At 31.6% G+C, this 15,346-nt stretch overlaps 1 protein-coding gene across 1 annotated transcript; it reads left to right on the top strand.

Moving 5' to 3' along the window:
* Positions 1-12,120: 12,120 nt before the first annotated feature.
* LOC149563732 (GDSL esterase/lipase At5g22810-like) lies at positions 12,121-14,570 on the top strand. Its single transcript, XM_089824064.1, has 5 exons — positions 12,121-12,376; positions 12,516-12,646; positions 13,685-13,918; positions 14,008-14,263; positions 14,377-14,570. The coding sequence occupies exons 1-5, from the start codon at positions 12,121-12,123 to the stop codon at positions 14,568-14,570; spliced, it is 1,071 nt and encodes a 356-aa protein (XP_089680190.1).
* The last annotated feature ends 776 nt before the right edge of the window (positions 14,571-15,346 follow it).

Below are 15,346 nucleotides of genomic sequence, written 5' to 3'. Positions count from 1 at the left end.
AACAATCATATGATAGGCAATAAAGATTTTTTTGAAAGTTTGGATAGATCAATTGAATTAGAAGTGAAGTTGGGAAATAATGAGATAGTCAAAGTGAATGGAAAAGGCACAATCAATTTTATAACAAAGCATGGTAAGAAATCTATTTCTGGTGTATACTTTGTACTTGGTTTGAAACATAATCTTATAAGTATGGGGCAGCTTAGTCAAAAAGGTTATAGAGTTATTTTTGAGAAAAATTTGTGCACTATATTTGATATGCCTTCTAGTAACATGGTGATTGCAAGGGTAGAAATGACAAATAATAGAATGTTTCCACTTCGGATGAAAAGCAATTTGACTGATGAAGTTGTAGCAAGTTTCAAGGCAGCAAGTCAAGATCAAATATGGATATGGCACTTACGAAATGGCCATCTAAATCTCAAAGGATTATCTTTATTGCAAAGAAAGGAAATGGTAAGAAGCTTACCACCAATTGAAGCATCATTAAGTCCATGTGAAAGTTGTAATTTGGCCAAACATCATTGAGAGAGTTTTCCAAAAGGGATGTCATATAGAGCAAGGGTACCTTTTGAAATTATACATTTAGATATATGTGGTCCAATGAAAATTCCATCATTAGGGGGGAGCATTTATTTCATAACATTTATTGATGACTTTAGTAGAAAGACATGGGTTTACTTTCTTAAATACAAATCAGAAACTTTTGGAAAATTTAAAGAATTCAAGGCTTTTGCTAAGAAACAAAGTGATTTACCTATCAAGGTATTGAGATCTGATAGAGGAGGAGAGTATAAGTCAAATGAGCTTTTAGATTATTGTAGGGATCTTGGAATCAGAAAGAAATTTACTACTAGTTACAGACCACAACAAAATGGTGTTGTAGAGAGAAAGAACATGACAATAATGGATATGGCAAGGAGCATGATGAAAGGTTTGAATCTTCCTAATGAGGATTGCATTGAGGTAGTTTCTTGTGCTATTTATATCTTGAATAGGAGTCCAACAAAGATTGTGAGGGACATGGTTCCACAACAAGCATGGAGTGGTAAGATTCATAGTGTTTATCATCTAAAAGTATTTGGTTATATTGCATATGCACATGTTCCTAAAGAAATTAGAAGTAAGTTAGACGATAAGAGTGAGAAATGCATTTTTGCTGGCTATGATGAGCAATATAAGGTATATAGGTTGTTTAATCCTATCACTATAAAAGTCATTGTGAGTAGGGATTTTTTATTTAAAGAGGATGAATCTTGGGATAGAAATATAGATACAAATGTTATAGGTGCTACAAAAATACCATATGATGAGAAGGATAAAAAGGATCATGAAGATCAAGAGGATCAACCATGTGACCAAGAAGGAACTCCACCACAAAGTCCACAAAGAGATCACTTAGAAAATGAAGTTGAGCATGGAGAAACTTTGAATTCACAAGTAAGTAATAATTTAAACCATATACTTGCATAGTTGAGATCAAGGACTACAAGCAAGAAAACTAGAAGCTTGAATGAGATTTATGATCAAGGAAGTAAAATAGATTTGCAATCAATTTTTTCTTTATTTGCTCAAGATCCTATATATTTTAAAGATACAATTAAGGAAGAAAATTGGATTAATGCAATGAATGATGAAATAGAATCAATTGAGAGAAATGATACATGGGAATTGGTTGATTTTCTTAAGAACAAATATTGCATTGGTTTAAAATGGGTTTATAAGACTAAGTTTAAAGCTAATGGAGATGTAGACAAATATAATGCAAGGTTAGTTGCTAAGGATTTTCACAAGAAAATGGGGTTGACTATAATGAGACATTTGCACATGTAGCAAGACTTGATACTGTCAGAATAGTATTAGCTATTGTAGCTCAAAACAAATGGATGGTTCACCAAATGGATGTCAAATCAGCATTTTTGAATGGATATTTGGATGAAGAAGTCTATGTGTAGTAACCACCATAAATAGGAGGACATGAAGAAAAAGTTTTATAAGTTGAAGAAGGTGCTCTATGGATTGAAGCAAGCTCCAAGAGCTTGGTACAGTAGAATAGATTCATACATGATGGAAAATGGATTCAAGAGAAGCACTAGTGAACCTACATTATATACCAAGATCAATGAACAAGGTTAGATTTTTGATTGTTTGTTTATATGTTGATGCTTTGATCTTCATAGACAATTTATCTATTGACATGTTTAAATCAAAAATGAAAAGGGAATTTGAAATGACAGATCTAGGATTGATGAAATATTTTATAGGCATTGAAGTTACTCAAAATGGAAAGGGAATCTTCATTTGTCAAAGTAAATATGCAAAAGATGTTCTAAAGAAGTTTAGATTGATAAATTGTAGTCCAGCTTCTACACCTATAGTAGTAGGCACCAAACTAAATAGAGAAGATACTAAGAAAAGTTTTGACTCAACTATATTTAGAAGATTGGTTGGTAGTTTAATGTATCTCACTACTACTAGACTAGATATTATGTATGGAGTGAGTTTAATCTCTAGATTCATGGAATCACCTAAAAACTCACATTGGCAGGTAGGAAAAAGGGTTTTGAGATATGTTTCAAGAACTATGAATCATGGAATTTGTATTCTACTTTAGATGATTTTCAGTTAGTTGGATATATAGATAGTGATTTTGCAGGGAATACTGATGATAGAAGGAGCACATCTGAATATGCATTTCATCTTGGGATAGATGTTGTAGCATGGGCATCAAAGAAGCAACCTATAGTAACTCTCTCATCAGTTGAAGTAGAGTATATAGCAAGAACAACAACAGCATGTCAAGTATTATGGATGCAAAGGATTTTGAAAGACTTAATGCAAGCTCAAGATGGACCTACTACAATCTATTGTGGTAACAAGTCTACTATTGCACTTTCAAAGAACCATGTGTTTTGCAAGAGGACAAAGCACATTGACACAAGGTATCACTTCATTAGAGAGATGTTCAATAATAAAGAAATTAATGTAAAAAATTGTAGATTAGAAGAGCAACTTGCAAATATCTTCACCAAGGCTTTAGCACAAGAACAATTTGAGATTTTGAGGGAAGCAATGGAATTGTAAATATTCATGATGTAAGTAGAAATTAGAGGGGAGTGTTAGAAATATTAATTTCTACTCCTAAAACTTATTTAATCATATCCATCATTAGATGCTTCTAGCATTTTAGGTTTAGGTTTATGTTTATGTTGTGTCAGCTATAGTAGTTTCTAGAACTTTGTAGATAATTGTCTTGTCAAAAAATGTCAGATATCTCTAGAATATTGTGAACTTACCTATAAAAGGGAGTGCTATGTATCCATTTTTGTCAATCAAAGAATAATCAAATACAATTAATTTTTATTGTGCTGCAGCACATTACTTTTCATATTTTATTTTTGTGTGCCTCTACCCACCCATCAGAAACCTAATCACTATAATTATGGTATTGAATATCACTATCAAATTCCATTAATATCAATCAAGATTTTTTTCATGTATTTTGTATATCCTCACATGATTTTGTTGTTAATATATAATAATAACAATCAATGTGCCATCTTTGAAAGTCCACAACTACTTAATCTAACCACTACATGTTCTAAAGTTCTAAAGGTTTCTATCCATTCCATAAAAATATCCCTTTCTAGTTTTTTTTTGTGTGGGAGCAGTCTAAAGGTAGGTGAAATGACCTAGTAACTACCTAGGCTAATTTGGGTTACCCATTTTTCTTGAATCGTACATTTTAATTTGCTAATTTTTTTGGTGAACCTGGGTATGTAAGTCAAGAGCTCAAAGCTATCTTTTTGCACCATATCTGCCACTAAGAGCCCCCAATAGACACTATAGTACTTATTGCACAAATGGACCAATTATGGTGTTGTTGTTATTGTCTTTGAGATTCAAATTTCTATTTTTGTGATAATTGGGATAAAGTCATGCATTTGCATTCTCATTGATGTATATGTGTATGTATGCATTTATTCATAGATGCATCTATGTATGTACTTTATAGGGGAAGACCACTGTTATTTGTACACACTAACTTTGTTCACTTATAGAGCCTAAACTATATATTAGAGTTTGATGATTTTTACTTGGTTATATTTGCCATCTAGTTGACACCTTAATGAAAAAGTCATATCTTTTGGGTATTAATGAAACTACCTATAAAGATTGTGAAGAATCAAAGGGTCAAAAACTGAATATTTAAAAGTGTTTCTTGATAGCCACAATAAGATGCACTAATAACCATTCATTAAAAAATGTTAGTACTTGTAGAAAAATATCCTAGTAGTCATACACAAATGTCTCAATGGTTGTGTAGAAATGGGCCAATTACCAACAAGAAAAGATAAAAATTGAATTGACATCGATATATGCATTATCATTTTTTGTGCTCCTTTAGAGTTGTTGACTGAGGGTTAAGTGTGTGTGCAGTGTTCATTATTAGAACGTATTTGAGTACTAGTGTTCTTCCCCTAGTTTTTAACCCCTTCAGCTCCTAGAAAACAATTCCATTGACTAATCTTTTGTAAAACTCATTTTTATCCCAGCCAATACATAGTGACCATATTGAGTATATATATTTGGAGGTCATCCAAAAGTCAACAAAATAACTTGAACTAATTTTAATTGCCAAATGTTGAAAAGACCTTGTGGACAAGACTATAGATTCACATAGATGGGAGATAACATATTTAGCTTATCTATATGTAAAATGATAAAGTGCAGTAATAGTAGGGCATGCACACCTCTAAAAACTATATAGCTTTGGCTAGACTAGATTCTTAAGACTTATCATTGTTCATTCTATGATTTATTCCTATAGGGTAAATCCATACTTTAATAAGATGTCTAAACAAAATTGGTCAACTAAATTGATCTCACTTATCTTAATTAAGGTTAAATTTGGATCAAATTAGGATCTTTGATCATATCATTTATTCTATGTAGGGAAGACCTAATGGGATATATAATGCCCTATTAGAAACATGTTTGACTTTAATTTCAAATTATCATTGGAGGTGAAATTTAACAATAAAATAGAATTAGTTATTATTGTTTTTTTTCATTGATTTTATTAATATTGAGTAGTATGAATATTATAGAGGTTATTCAAATTATTTGTATTGAAATTTTAACATTCTTTGCAAGAAGGATAGAAAATTTTCCCCATTGTTTTGATCCAAATGATAAAGTTGCATTGTGACTTCATGTTTGATGTTATAAGAGCATTGTTTGACAAATTTTTTGACGAGCTTACTAAATGAGTTGATACCAGGAGGTAGTTTGGAAGATAACAATTTTATTGATTCACCTTATAGGCATCTTGGAAAAATATCATTGAGTAGTTTTTCTTGTAAGAAAATTTGATGCATGCCACATAAGATTCTTTAACATGGTATTGTGGATCTATATTCCCCTTGTATTTATCAAATTTGGGCACTTCAAAGTGTCAAGAAAAGGAAATTATGGGAAGAATGTTATCAAAAGTTTATGGGAAAATATCCTCTAACAAATACCTTTTAATTATTGATTCAGTTTGGATGTCATAAGTATGCTATTGTAAGACCTAGACCTATTGCCTTAAGGATTCTGAAAGTGTATTTGTTCCTTGAAAATATTGTTAAACTATTTTATCCTTTACTAACTTAGTTGCATAAGTGTAAAGTATATGTAAATATCATGAACAAAAATGACCAGACCCAATTTGGGAAAAGCCACCTTGCAACTAGTCACACTAATTTTCACTCTTCTAAAGCGAGTCTTGTTAGAAGCCAACCCTTATAATGATTACAAAACATATTTTTAAGTATGAACCTATTAGAGGATTTAGTTCACCCTATTAGGAGTGGCCTGGTTAGAGGTCTTCAAACACTTCATTCTTGAAATGTCACCTTGTTAGAGGATTTAAAAAATGACTATTATGTAAACTTTATTAAGAGATTTCTTTGCTACTACAATGGGTAGAAAGAAACAACAATTTGACCTGATTTATGAAGCACCTTTCTTTGTAGATTTAGATCTTTGTTCTAGCTTAACCTCTAGATCCTTCTTGATCAAATATTTCATTGCAACTTATCTTCCACATTTTGGTGCTTTGCCTTTCACCTTCATTCACATATCCATCCTTTTTGTGTTCTTCTTTTTCCACACTTTATACCCACAACTTGACCTTTCTTATATATCATTAGCTAGGAAAATTCATCTTGAATACCCTTTCAAAACATCAATAAACATCCAAATAGTCAGCCTAAATAAATAAGCTATTTGACAATTTCATTTTGTTGTCACTTGATCAATACTAGGATTGAATACCCAGTTGACACTATAACTTATTCATTTCCCAACCACTTGGTCAATACTGCAAGTAGGAATCCTTTCATTAACCAACTGCTCAGTTAATGCTGGAAATTCTTCATTATTTGACTGCTTGGTTAATGCTAAGATATACAAGATTAATACTACAAAATTTATATTGCTCAGTTAATATTGACATTTGTGTAAATGACAATGATAATATACAATTGGATAATTGTTTCCAACAAAGGTATCATCAAAAAGAGCTTAGTGGGATATAATAGAAAGGACAAAGGATGGTCTACATTCCTTAACCACATCATTTGGACCAATATGCAAGGGTTTCTACAAAGAACATCAACTAAAATAATGAATAGATAGGGGAAAAAGGATCACCTAGTCATAATCCACTAGAAACTTCAAAAAAATTTACAAAGCCATTGATAAGCATTGTGAATTTAAGATTTTTCAAAAACTCTTCTAGGATATTAAGGATCGTACCTCTAAACCCAACTTTCTTCAAAACAACCATGAGAAATCTGCATGAGATTGTTGTAATGTGGAGCCTAATTAGACTCAAAGGTTTATTCAGCATGATTTAGCCCCAAATTATTTCCATGAGGGTTTGGGTGTAGTGCCTCCAATATAAGGTCAAGGGGCAACGCCCCAGGTGCACTCCCTGTCATCGTATAGGATGGGGTTGAGGGGCAACACCCATGCGGAGATTTTTTGGGGCAACGCCCTTGAAGTCAAAAATGACTCCACTAGTGTAAAAGGCATCAACTCCTATTTTTTCTATTGCATGAATTATTATACCCCTAATTTTGTAAGCCAAAAAAACTTGTATAAAATGGGCTAGGATTTGGGATTTCATTATGCATGATGAGATTGTAGCTTCTTGTGGCAGTATTGATCTGTAAGGTATTGTGAATTGTAATCACTAGATAATATTAATATTGATATTGGACCTTTTGTTGGTGGATGTAGCCTAGGGATTGGGTGAACCATGTTAAATATTTGTGTCTTGTGTTCTTTTTTTTGTGATTTCATATTTTCTAATATTGGATATATTTGCATCTAATTTTTATTTATGTTTGTGGTTGATCCTAACAACATGCCATAAGCTTTAGAGATATCAAGCTTTAGAATTGTAATATCTATTTTCCCTTTCTCCATAGAATGGAGAACTTCATGCACCATGATAATCACATTTGTAATGCCTCCGATGTAGGAAACCCTTTTTTTAAGGGTGAATTAGATGATCTATGTAGGGTTTTAGTCTAGAGACCAACAATTTAGAGAAGATATTATAAATAATATTAAAAATACTTATATGTAAAAAGTCCTTCATTTTAGTATCTCTGACTACTTTAGATAATGGAACAATACTGGTTTTATTTAACTCCCTGACGATACCTTCTAGAGAGAAGAACTCTTTAGCAACCAATTTTTTTTTTTTTTCCATCCACTTCTCAATATTTATTTAGTATTTTTCTTAACTCAACCATTTTGAATAGATTTCAAATCTAGAACATTCATCTTCTAATGGATTTAATTTTGGGATATTTATCACAAAATCTCTTAAAAAGATATTTCAAAAACTAAACTTTGAAGATTATTCAAAAATAGAATGATGATGAATATTAATTTTAATATGCTAATCCATCACATTTTCTATGGAGACATTTGGGAAAGTTATACAAATAGAAATAAGAGGTGAAAAAAAAAATCTTGGTCTTAGGTCAACTATCTATCTTAGCCTCTAGATCCTTACTTTGTGGAAAAGGGATGCCAAGAATATTAAAATAAATATTAGTTTCCAAAGAATTATATAAATCTTTAAAATATTGAGAGGAGAGAAAACCACATCATCCTAAACTATCTTAACTAGAGACACTATTGTTTCTAGAGTATAAGAGTTATCCTCGAGGCATAATCACTTAAAGAATATATGAGAGAAACCATTTTTTCAATCTCAAAAGCTTACCAATATTAGAGACCACATCAAATATTTTATAATCTTATTTTTTTTTTAAGGTTATTTTAATAAAATAACTTAAAGGAGTTCATCTTCCTCATCCAAAATATTCACTAAATATTCACCTCTATGGAGAAACATAATGTAGATGAAGGAGAAGGAAGGGCTTCTCCCTTCTTTTAAAGAAGCCATTTCTTTCTTGTCCAACAAAATTTTACTCCATCTAAAATATATTTCAAAAAAATAATGGACTTTAAAAGAAAATAAAGGAGGGATTCATCCTCCTCAATCTAAGACCTAATTCAAGGGTCAAGAAAATCATTTGCATATGCCCCACCAAAACCCATAATGAAAATATTCTCTATATTAGACCCCAAAGAAGGGACACTAATAGAGTAGAAAAACTAATGAAATTCATAATTTACTAGCCTTTATCCACACCAGCTCAAGTATTAACATCACATGCAATTATATAGGAGGGACACTTGCAAGAGATCCTATAATAGAAATGCAAGGGAAACATAACGTTGTATTATACAAATATGTTCTTTTTCTCTAACAATGGGGACATAAATGAGGGTATCAAAAAAGGAAGGTAATATATAACCATGTCCATCAATGCTATCCTTAGTGCCATCATCACTGTATCCCTTATCTCCTTGACTAGAAGTAAGGATTGCAACACCTTTGAACATTATTTTTTTAAAATCCCTTGAGCTTGTGTCTCAACTTACATCTTCAACATTTTGAAATTGGATAGGTGCACTATATTACTTATTAGTGATGTTATTATTAGATATATCTAGAGAGAGTTTGATGATTGGTATCCTCCATCGATTTAAATTAATGAATGTTCTTAATGTTGTGTAGATTTTATTCTTGTTATTATAATTATCATTTTTATTCCAAACACTATTAAATAATAGATATTGAAGGTATGCCCCTTTACTACATTCACCTATAAATTTAAATAAAATAAGATTTATTCATTATAAATTAGATTTTAATTATAATTATAAATTAAAAAGACTAAATCCATTTAGATTAGACACAATATATATGTAAATGTAGAACCATTCAATATAATAATCTAAAATTCCATATGAGCTAGAAGAAGTGCACTAGTCTAATAATTTTGAAGAAATGTGATCAAACACATAAATGAAATACAAGATTCTTAGAGTGTTGAAAATGTTTTAATTGTCTTTTACCTTGAGTAGGGGAGAAGCAAAATTCAATTGAGAGGTAGGTAGATGTTCATTTCTCTTTGAAACATTGTGGGTTTTCTTACTTCTCAGCTAAGATTTATGTTTCTATTTTCCATTTGAATGGAAAATGATTAGAGGATCTATTATACCCAAATTATAAATTTGGAGGATGATAAAATCTAGACATTCAAAGCACCTAACTTTCCTCCACAAACATACAAATTCTAGCATATAGAAACCATTTTTGCAATTTATTAATCTTGTCTTTGGAACCATGATGTATAATGTAGTTTATAATCATCATTATAGTATTTTCAATCTAAAATTTTCAGAATAGGATATGTAGATGAACCATATAGGAAAGTTGGAAGGGTTATCTTTAATAGGGCTGGAACTTGGATTTCATTGCTTGATACAAAGATCATGCATTTTAAAAAATATAAGATCATAAGATAAAATCCTAGTATAGTGTTTTAAATTGGGAAAAAGGTATATAAACATAAACTATTTTGAATTTTTGTCACTTGAACCTTGTTGAAGAGATTAGAACTCTAGAACACCCATCTTCTCATGTAATTAGTGATGGTATAGTTGTCAAAAAAAAAATCCCGACAAGAGCTTTCAAAAATCAAGAAGAAGATTCTTCAATATCATAGAATCATGAATATTTATTAAAAATATGTTCATCCATCACATCTTCTATGAATAAATTTGAGGAAGATACATAATAAAAATATGAGGTGGAAAAAAAATCTCTATCTTAGGTTGACTATCTATCTCAGCCTCTAGCTTCACACTTTGTGGAGAAGAGATTCTTTCCATAGCATTCTTTAACAACTTAGAAATTCAAGAGGAGAGAAAACTATATCTACTAAAATATAATATAGAGATCCAATCTCTTCTACACAAAAAGAGAGGGGTGTATGAAGAGTCTCACAACTGTGATTCATTTTTGAGGCATCATCACTCTCAAGGTGAGAGAAACCTTTTTCTTAGCCTAAAAAGTCTACCATCATTTGAGATTGGCACATCAAACTTCTTAGGACTCTCCTTAGTTTCTGAATGAGATGTCTTTAAGATATCTAAAAGGAGTTCATATTCCTCATCAAAAAATCTTGCCACATCTTCACCCACAAGGGAAAAGATAATGTACATGTAGTTCATATTCCTCATCAAAAAATCCTGCCACATCTTCACTCACAAGGGAAAAGATAATATACATGTAGAAGGAAGGTCTTCTCCCTACTCCCCAAGAATTTCTTTCTTCCTTTGATTACAAAAATTTACTCCATCTAAAATCTATTTGGAATAAGGGTCTTTAAAATAATATCAGGAGGAATTCGTCATCCTCCTTAATCTAAGAGCTTGCACAAGGGTTCATAAAATTATCCACATGGACACCAATGACACCCACAATAGAAACCCTTTTTATATTAGACCCCAAAGAAGGGGCGTGAGTAGAAGAACCAATAGAATAGAAAAAATGGAAGTGAAGCCACCCTTTTGGAGCCTTTAACCAAACCATCTCAAGCATTGCACATCCCATACAATGATGCAAATGGATTTCTAGCAATATCTATTTTATAATAAAAATGCAAGGAAAATGAGGTATTCTACTATAGAAACATGTCATTTTTCTCTAACAATTAGAGTAGAAATAAGAGCATCAATAGAGGAAGTTAGAATTGCACTAAGTCTATCAATGCCATCCTTAGTGTCATCACTATCATATCCATCATCTCCTTCACAAGGACCAAGTGTTCTAATACCTCCCACTATTGCTTTGTTCTCACCTTAACTTGTGTCTCAACTTGCATCTTTACCATATGAAAATAAAATAGCTGCACTACATTAATATTTGTGGTGTTATTGTTAGAGTTATCTAGTGAAAATTTGATGATTAATATTTCATTTGAATAAATTTGATTACAAAATAGTACACAGACTTAATTCTTGTTATTATACTTATCATTTTAATTCCAAGTATTAAAAGATAATAATAAATGTTGAAAATATGCATGTTAAGTTCTAAGAAGAAGAAATCAAACTTATTCGTCAAACTATATATATATATATATATATTGACAATGTTAAAAAAACAAGACTAAATTATCCTGTTAGATTTGAATCCCAGACATAATATATAGAAAAACATACTCGCATTCAGTATGACAATCTGAAATGCCGTATGAGCTACAAAATGTACTCAAGAATCATGTATGATCAAACACGGCAATTAGAGTGTCTCCAAAGGCACGCTTCACATTAATTTGATTCTAAGGTCAACGCATCCTGCCAAGTTTATTTTTTAAGCATCAAATATCGAAGGAAACAGCTATACAAAAGAAAATATCATTCGTCTGGCATTTTGTCGTTGGAACGACTGATCATTAAATGTCCGTTTGCGCGTTTCTATTAAAAATTGTGTCCTCCCCACTCAGTTTTACCCAGACTTTGTTTAATGTGAAGACTTGAATAAAATGTCAGACTTGACTTATAAATAGCCCATGCAGCTGGTGGAACACGAAAACCTTCTACAGAAGGGAAAAAAGCATGCAAATTTGGCTATAAATTTGCGTACCGGTTATGTAGTTTTATCATGTAATAGAAGTGTTGTGCCTTTGAATAGGAATGGAGGGATCAAATGGAACTAATTTTGTGTTGGGTTTTGTTATATTTCTAACTTTAGCTTGGCAAGTAGTAGAGTCTAAGGAGGCCAATATAGCTTCGGCTCTTTATGTATTTGGAGACTCTACAATAGATCCTGGGAACAACAACCAACTCCATACTATTGCAAAAGCTAATTTTGCTCCATATGGGAGAGATTTTCCAGATCATAAAGCTACTGGACGCTTTACCAATGGCAAATTATCGACTGACATACTCTGTACGACACACTCTGCATGCACATTCCAAGTTTTTTTTTGGGTACTTTCCTTAAGAAATAATTGGCTTTCTCGAATATGATAGAGATGATTAAAAAGTATGAAAAAATAAGATGAGTTTTGTATTGTTTATTATTACAGCTGAACTCTCAGGACTTCCAGATTTGCTGCCTGCATCTTTGGATCCCAATTTTCAAGGAGAAAAATTGCTGACAGGTGCTTCTTTCGGCTCGGCTTTATCAGGATACGATGACAGTACCTCCCAAATTTTGGTCAGTGCATTGTAATCACATTTATAATGATTTTTAAAATTAATTTTTGTTGTCTATTTGTGAAGAAATTATCAATTGAATTACAGACTCGTTGATGGTCACTCAGGCATTAGTTTGTATGTGGCTTTTTCCAATAAACTTGTTTATTGTTTTTTTCCATTTTTTACACCAGTTAGAACTTAGAATTCAAACCTGGGATCTTCTATTTACTATTGGCGTGTTCTATCTGACTTCCTCATTATAGGACTGACCCATCTTTAGCTTGAATTTGATTATTCACAATACTCTTTCTTTAAAAACTTGGTGCTTTTGGACTGATTTGATGTTATAATTATGTTGAGCTCTTATGGATGGCCACCCTTAAACATCACACACTAAGGAAGAAATTAAACTTGCAAAAATAAGTTAACTGTGACTATTTAACACTTTACTATAAATCAAGTCATAGCGTGTGGACTCTTTCATTTTTACTAGACTGTTCTACCAGCTGAACTATTGGTTACTATGTTTAAAGCATAGGTTATCAGTAACGCCCTTTGTTATCATTTATAAGGCTATAATACTTAGACTAGATAATAATGGTAATAAAATTCTTGATTTGTGTAGCATTGAGTACTTGTTGCCTAAAATAAACATGGATACTTGTCCTAATCAACATGTTTCTTTTCCTATTCATAACTTTGATAATGTTCCTAAACAATGGTTAGCTACAATCACATTTCCTATCACAGTGAAACAGTTAATTCTACCTATGCTTATCCATATCATGTTCAATACTTTTACATATACTTTTTTTCACATCGCACACTAAGGCTTGACTCCTAAATTAAAAGTGTTAAGTAGTCAAAGTTGATTTATTTTTGTAATCTTAATTTCTTCCTTAGTATGTGATGTTTAAGGGTGGCCCCTTCTAAATAAACCTTTAATTGATTCATGCAATACAAGTGGTGCTTCCTACTCTTCATTTCAATGTCTAATTTTATGTACAACAATAAGATTTGCAGAAAGTGTAAAGTCTAACACTATTCCCATTTGCAGAAAGTGTTAACATTGGGAAAACAACTAGAGAACTTCAGGCATTATCGTTTGCAGCTTGCAAATATGACAGGGCAGGAGAATGCGAGCAAAATCATATCACAAGCCATATTTGCTCTGAGCACAGGATCAAATGACTTTGTCAACAATTACTATGCAAATCCTCTCATGACCATAAAGTACAGCCTTACACAGTTTGAGGATATTCTTCTACAATCCCTTCGTGGGTTTGTACAGGTAATTTACACTAACCAACTATTTCATATTTTCAACAAAAATATTCTCCAGGAGCCTTCTTATAATTATTGCTGTTTTGTATTTTCCAGAACATCTACAATGAGGGTGCCACGAGACTTGTTATAGTTGGGCTACCACCATTTGGTTGTTGCCCTTCGCAAATCACTTTAAAGAATGTGTTAAATGGCTCCTGCTATGAAAAGTATAATGAAGTTGCAGCTTCTTTCAATGTGAAGACAATTGCTTTAATAAAGGAGATGACTCAAAGTTTTCCTGCACTTCGAATAGCATATTATGACATATATGGGAAACTATATGACATCATTAAGAATCCCACTAAATATGGTAAGCACATAAGAATCAGAAACATTATATCATGTGCCATCACAATCCCTTGTCCTTAACAATTTGAAAGTTAAATGTTATTGATATTTACATTGATTAATTGCGTGGTTCAGGTTTTGAAGAAACAAGGAAGGGTTGCTGTGGAACTGGACTTTTAGAAGCGTCCATATTATGCAACAAAGGGACTCCAACTTGTAATGACCCATCGAAATATGTATTCTGGGATAGTTTCCACCCAACAAGCGAAGTCTATAACATCATGGCCAAAGATTTGTTTTCCAATATTTTGATGAAACTGAACTTATGACAAATTTGCTGGTATCTTTTAATTCTTTCTGCTTTCATTTACTCAATATCTACAGTAATTGTGGAGCTCTTGACGGCACCATTCCAGCCTTTGGTATACTTGAGGAAGAACCGTGTGTGATTAGAAAAGTTGTAAGAAATGCAAACCTTCTATATTATATCTATGAGACCGTTTATCTTATTCACTCGACTTGGCTTAAATTGGTATGAGTTATCTCCAGTCAAGCAATGGTGGTTCTTAATATTGGGTGTTTTTAAGGATATGTGGGTTTATTAATGGTAGAGAGGCAAAAATAAACGGCACTGTTTATGCCAGGATCAAAATGTACTTTTATTAATTAATTTAAAAATTACATATAACGGTTTTATGTATTTTAATTTAAAATAAATTGGTTATGCAGGTGCATTTTGGCCCTTCCATAGCCAAAACCAAAATAAACCTGTTGAATTGTTAAATAGAAAACATACTTGTAAAAATATTTTTATCTTGTTTTATTTTTACATTGGTAACTATGTCTGTCTTTAAGTAATCATTTTCAATAAATTGTGTTCAAGTCTATTGGAAATTCACTAGAATTTGTATAATTCTTATTGATATAATATTAAAAATGATGAAATGAGTGTTAGAATTGTTTAAAGATGAAAGTAGTTGTGTGAGTTTTTTTAACATTTGGTAAATTTATATTAATAAAGAATGATAAAAGAAATGTTTTAAAATTATCTAAAGGAGGTGAGTAATTGTATGTATTTTTCATTTGTGTGGTTTAAATTGATATG

Source organism: Cupressus sempervirens, chromosome 4 (assembly GCF_028749045.1).
Source record: "Cupressus sempervirens isolate cs-2001-9-10 chromosome 4, ASM2874904v1, whole genome shotgun sequence".
NCBI lineage: Eukaryota > Viridiplantae > Streptophyta > Pinopsida > Cupressales > Cupressaceae > Cupressus > Cupressus sempervirens.
This window is presented reverse-complemented; position numbering and strand designations above follow the sequence as displayed.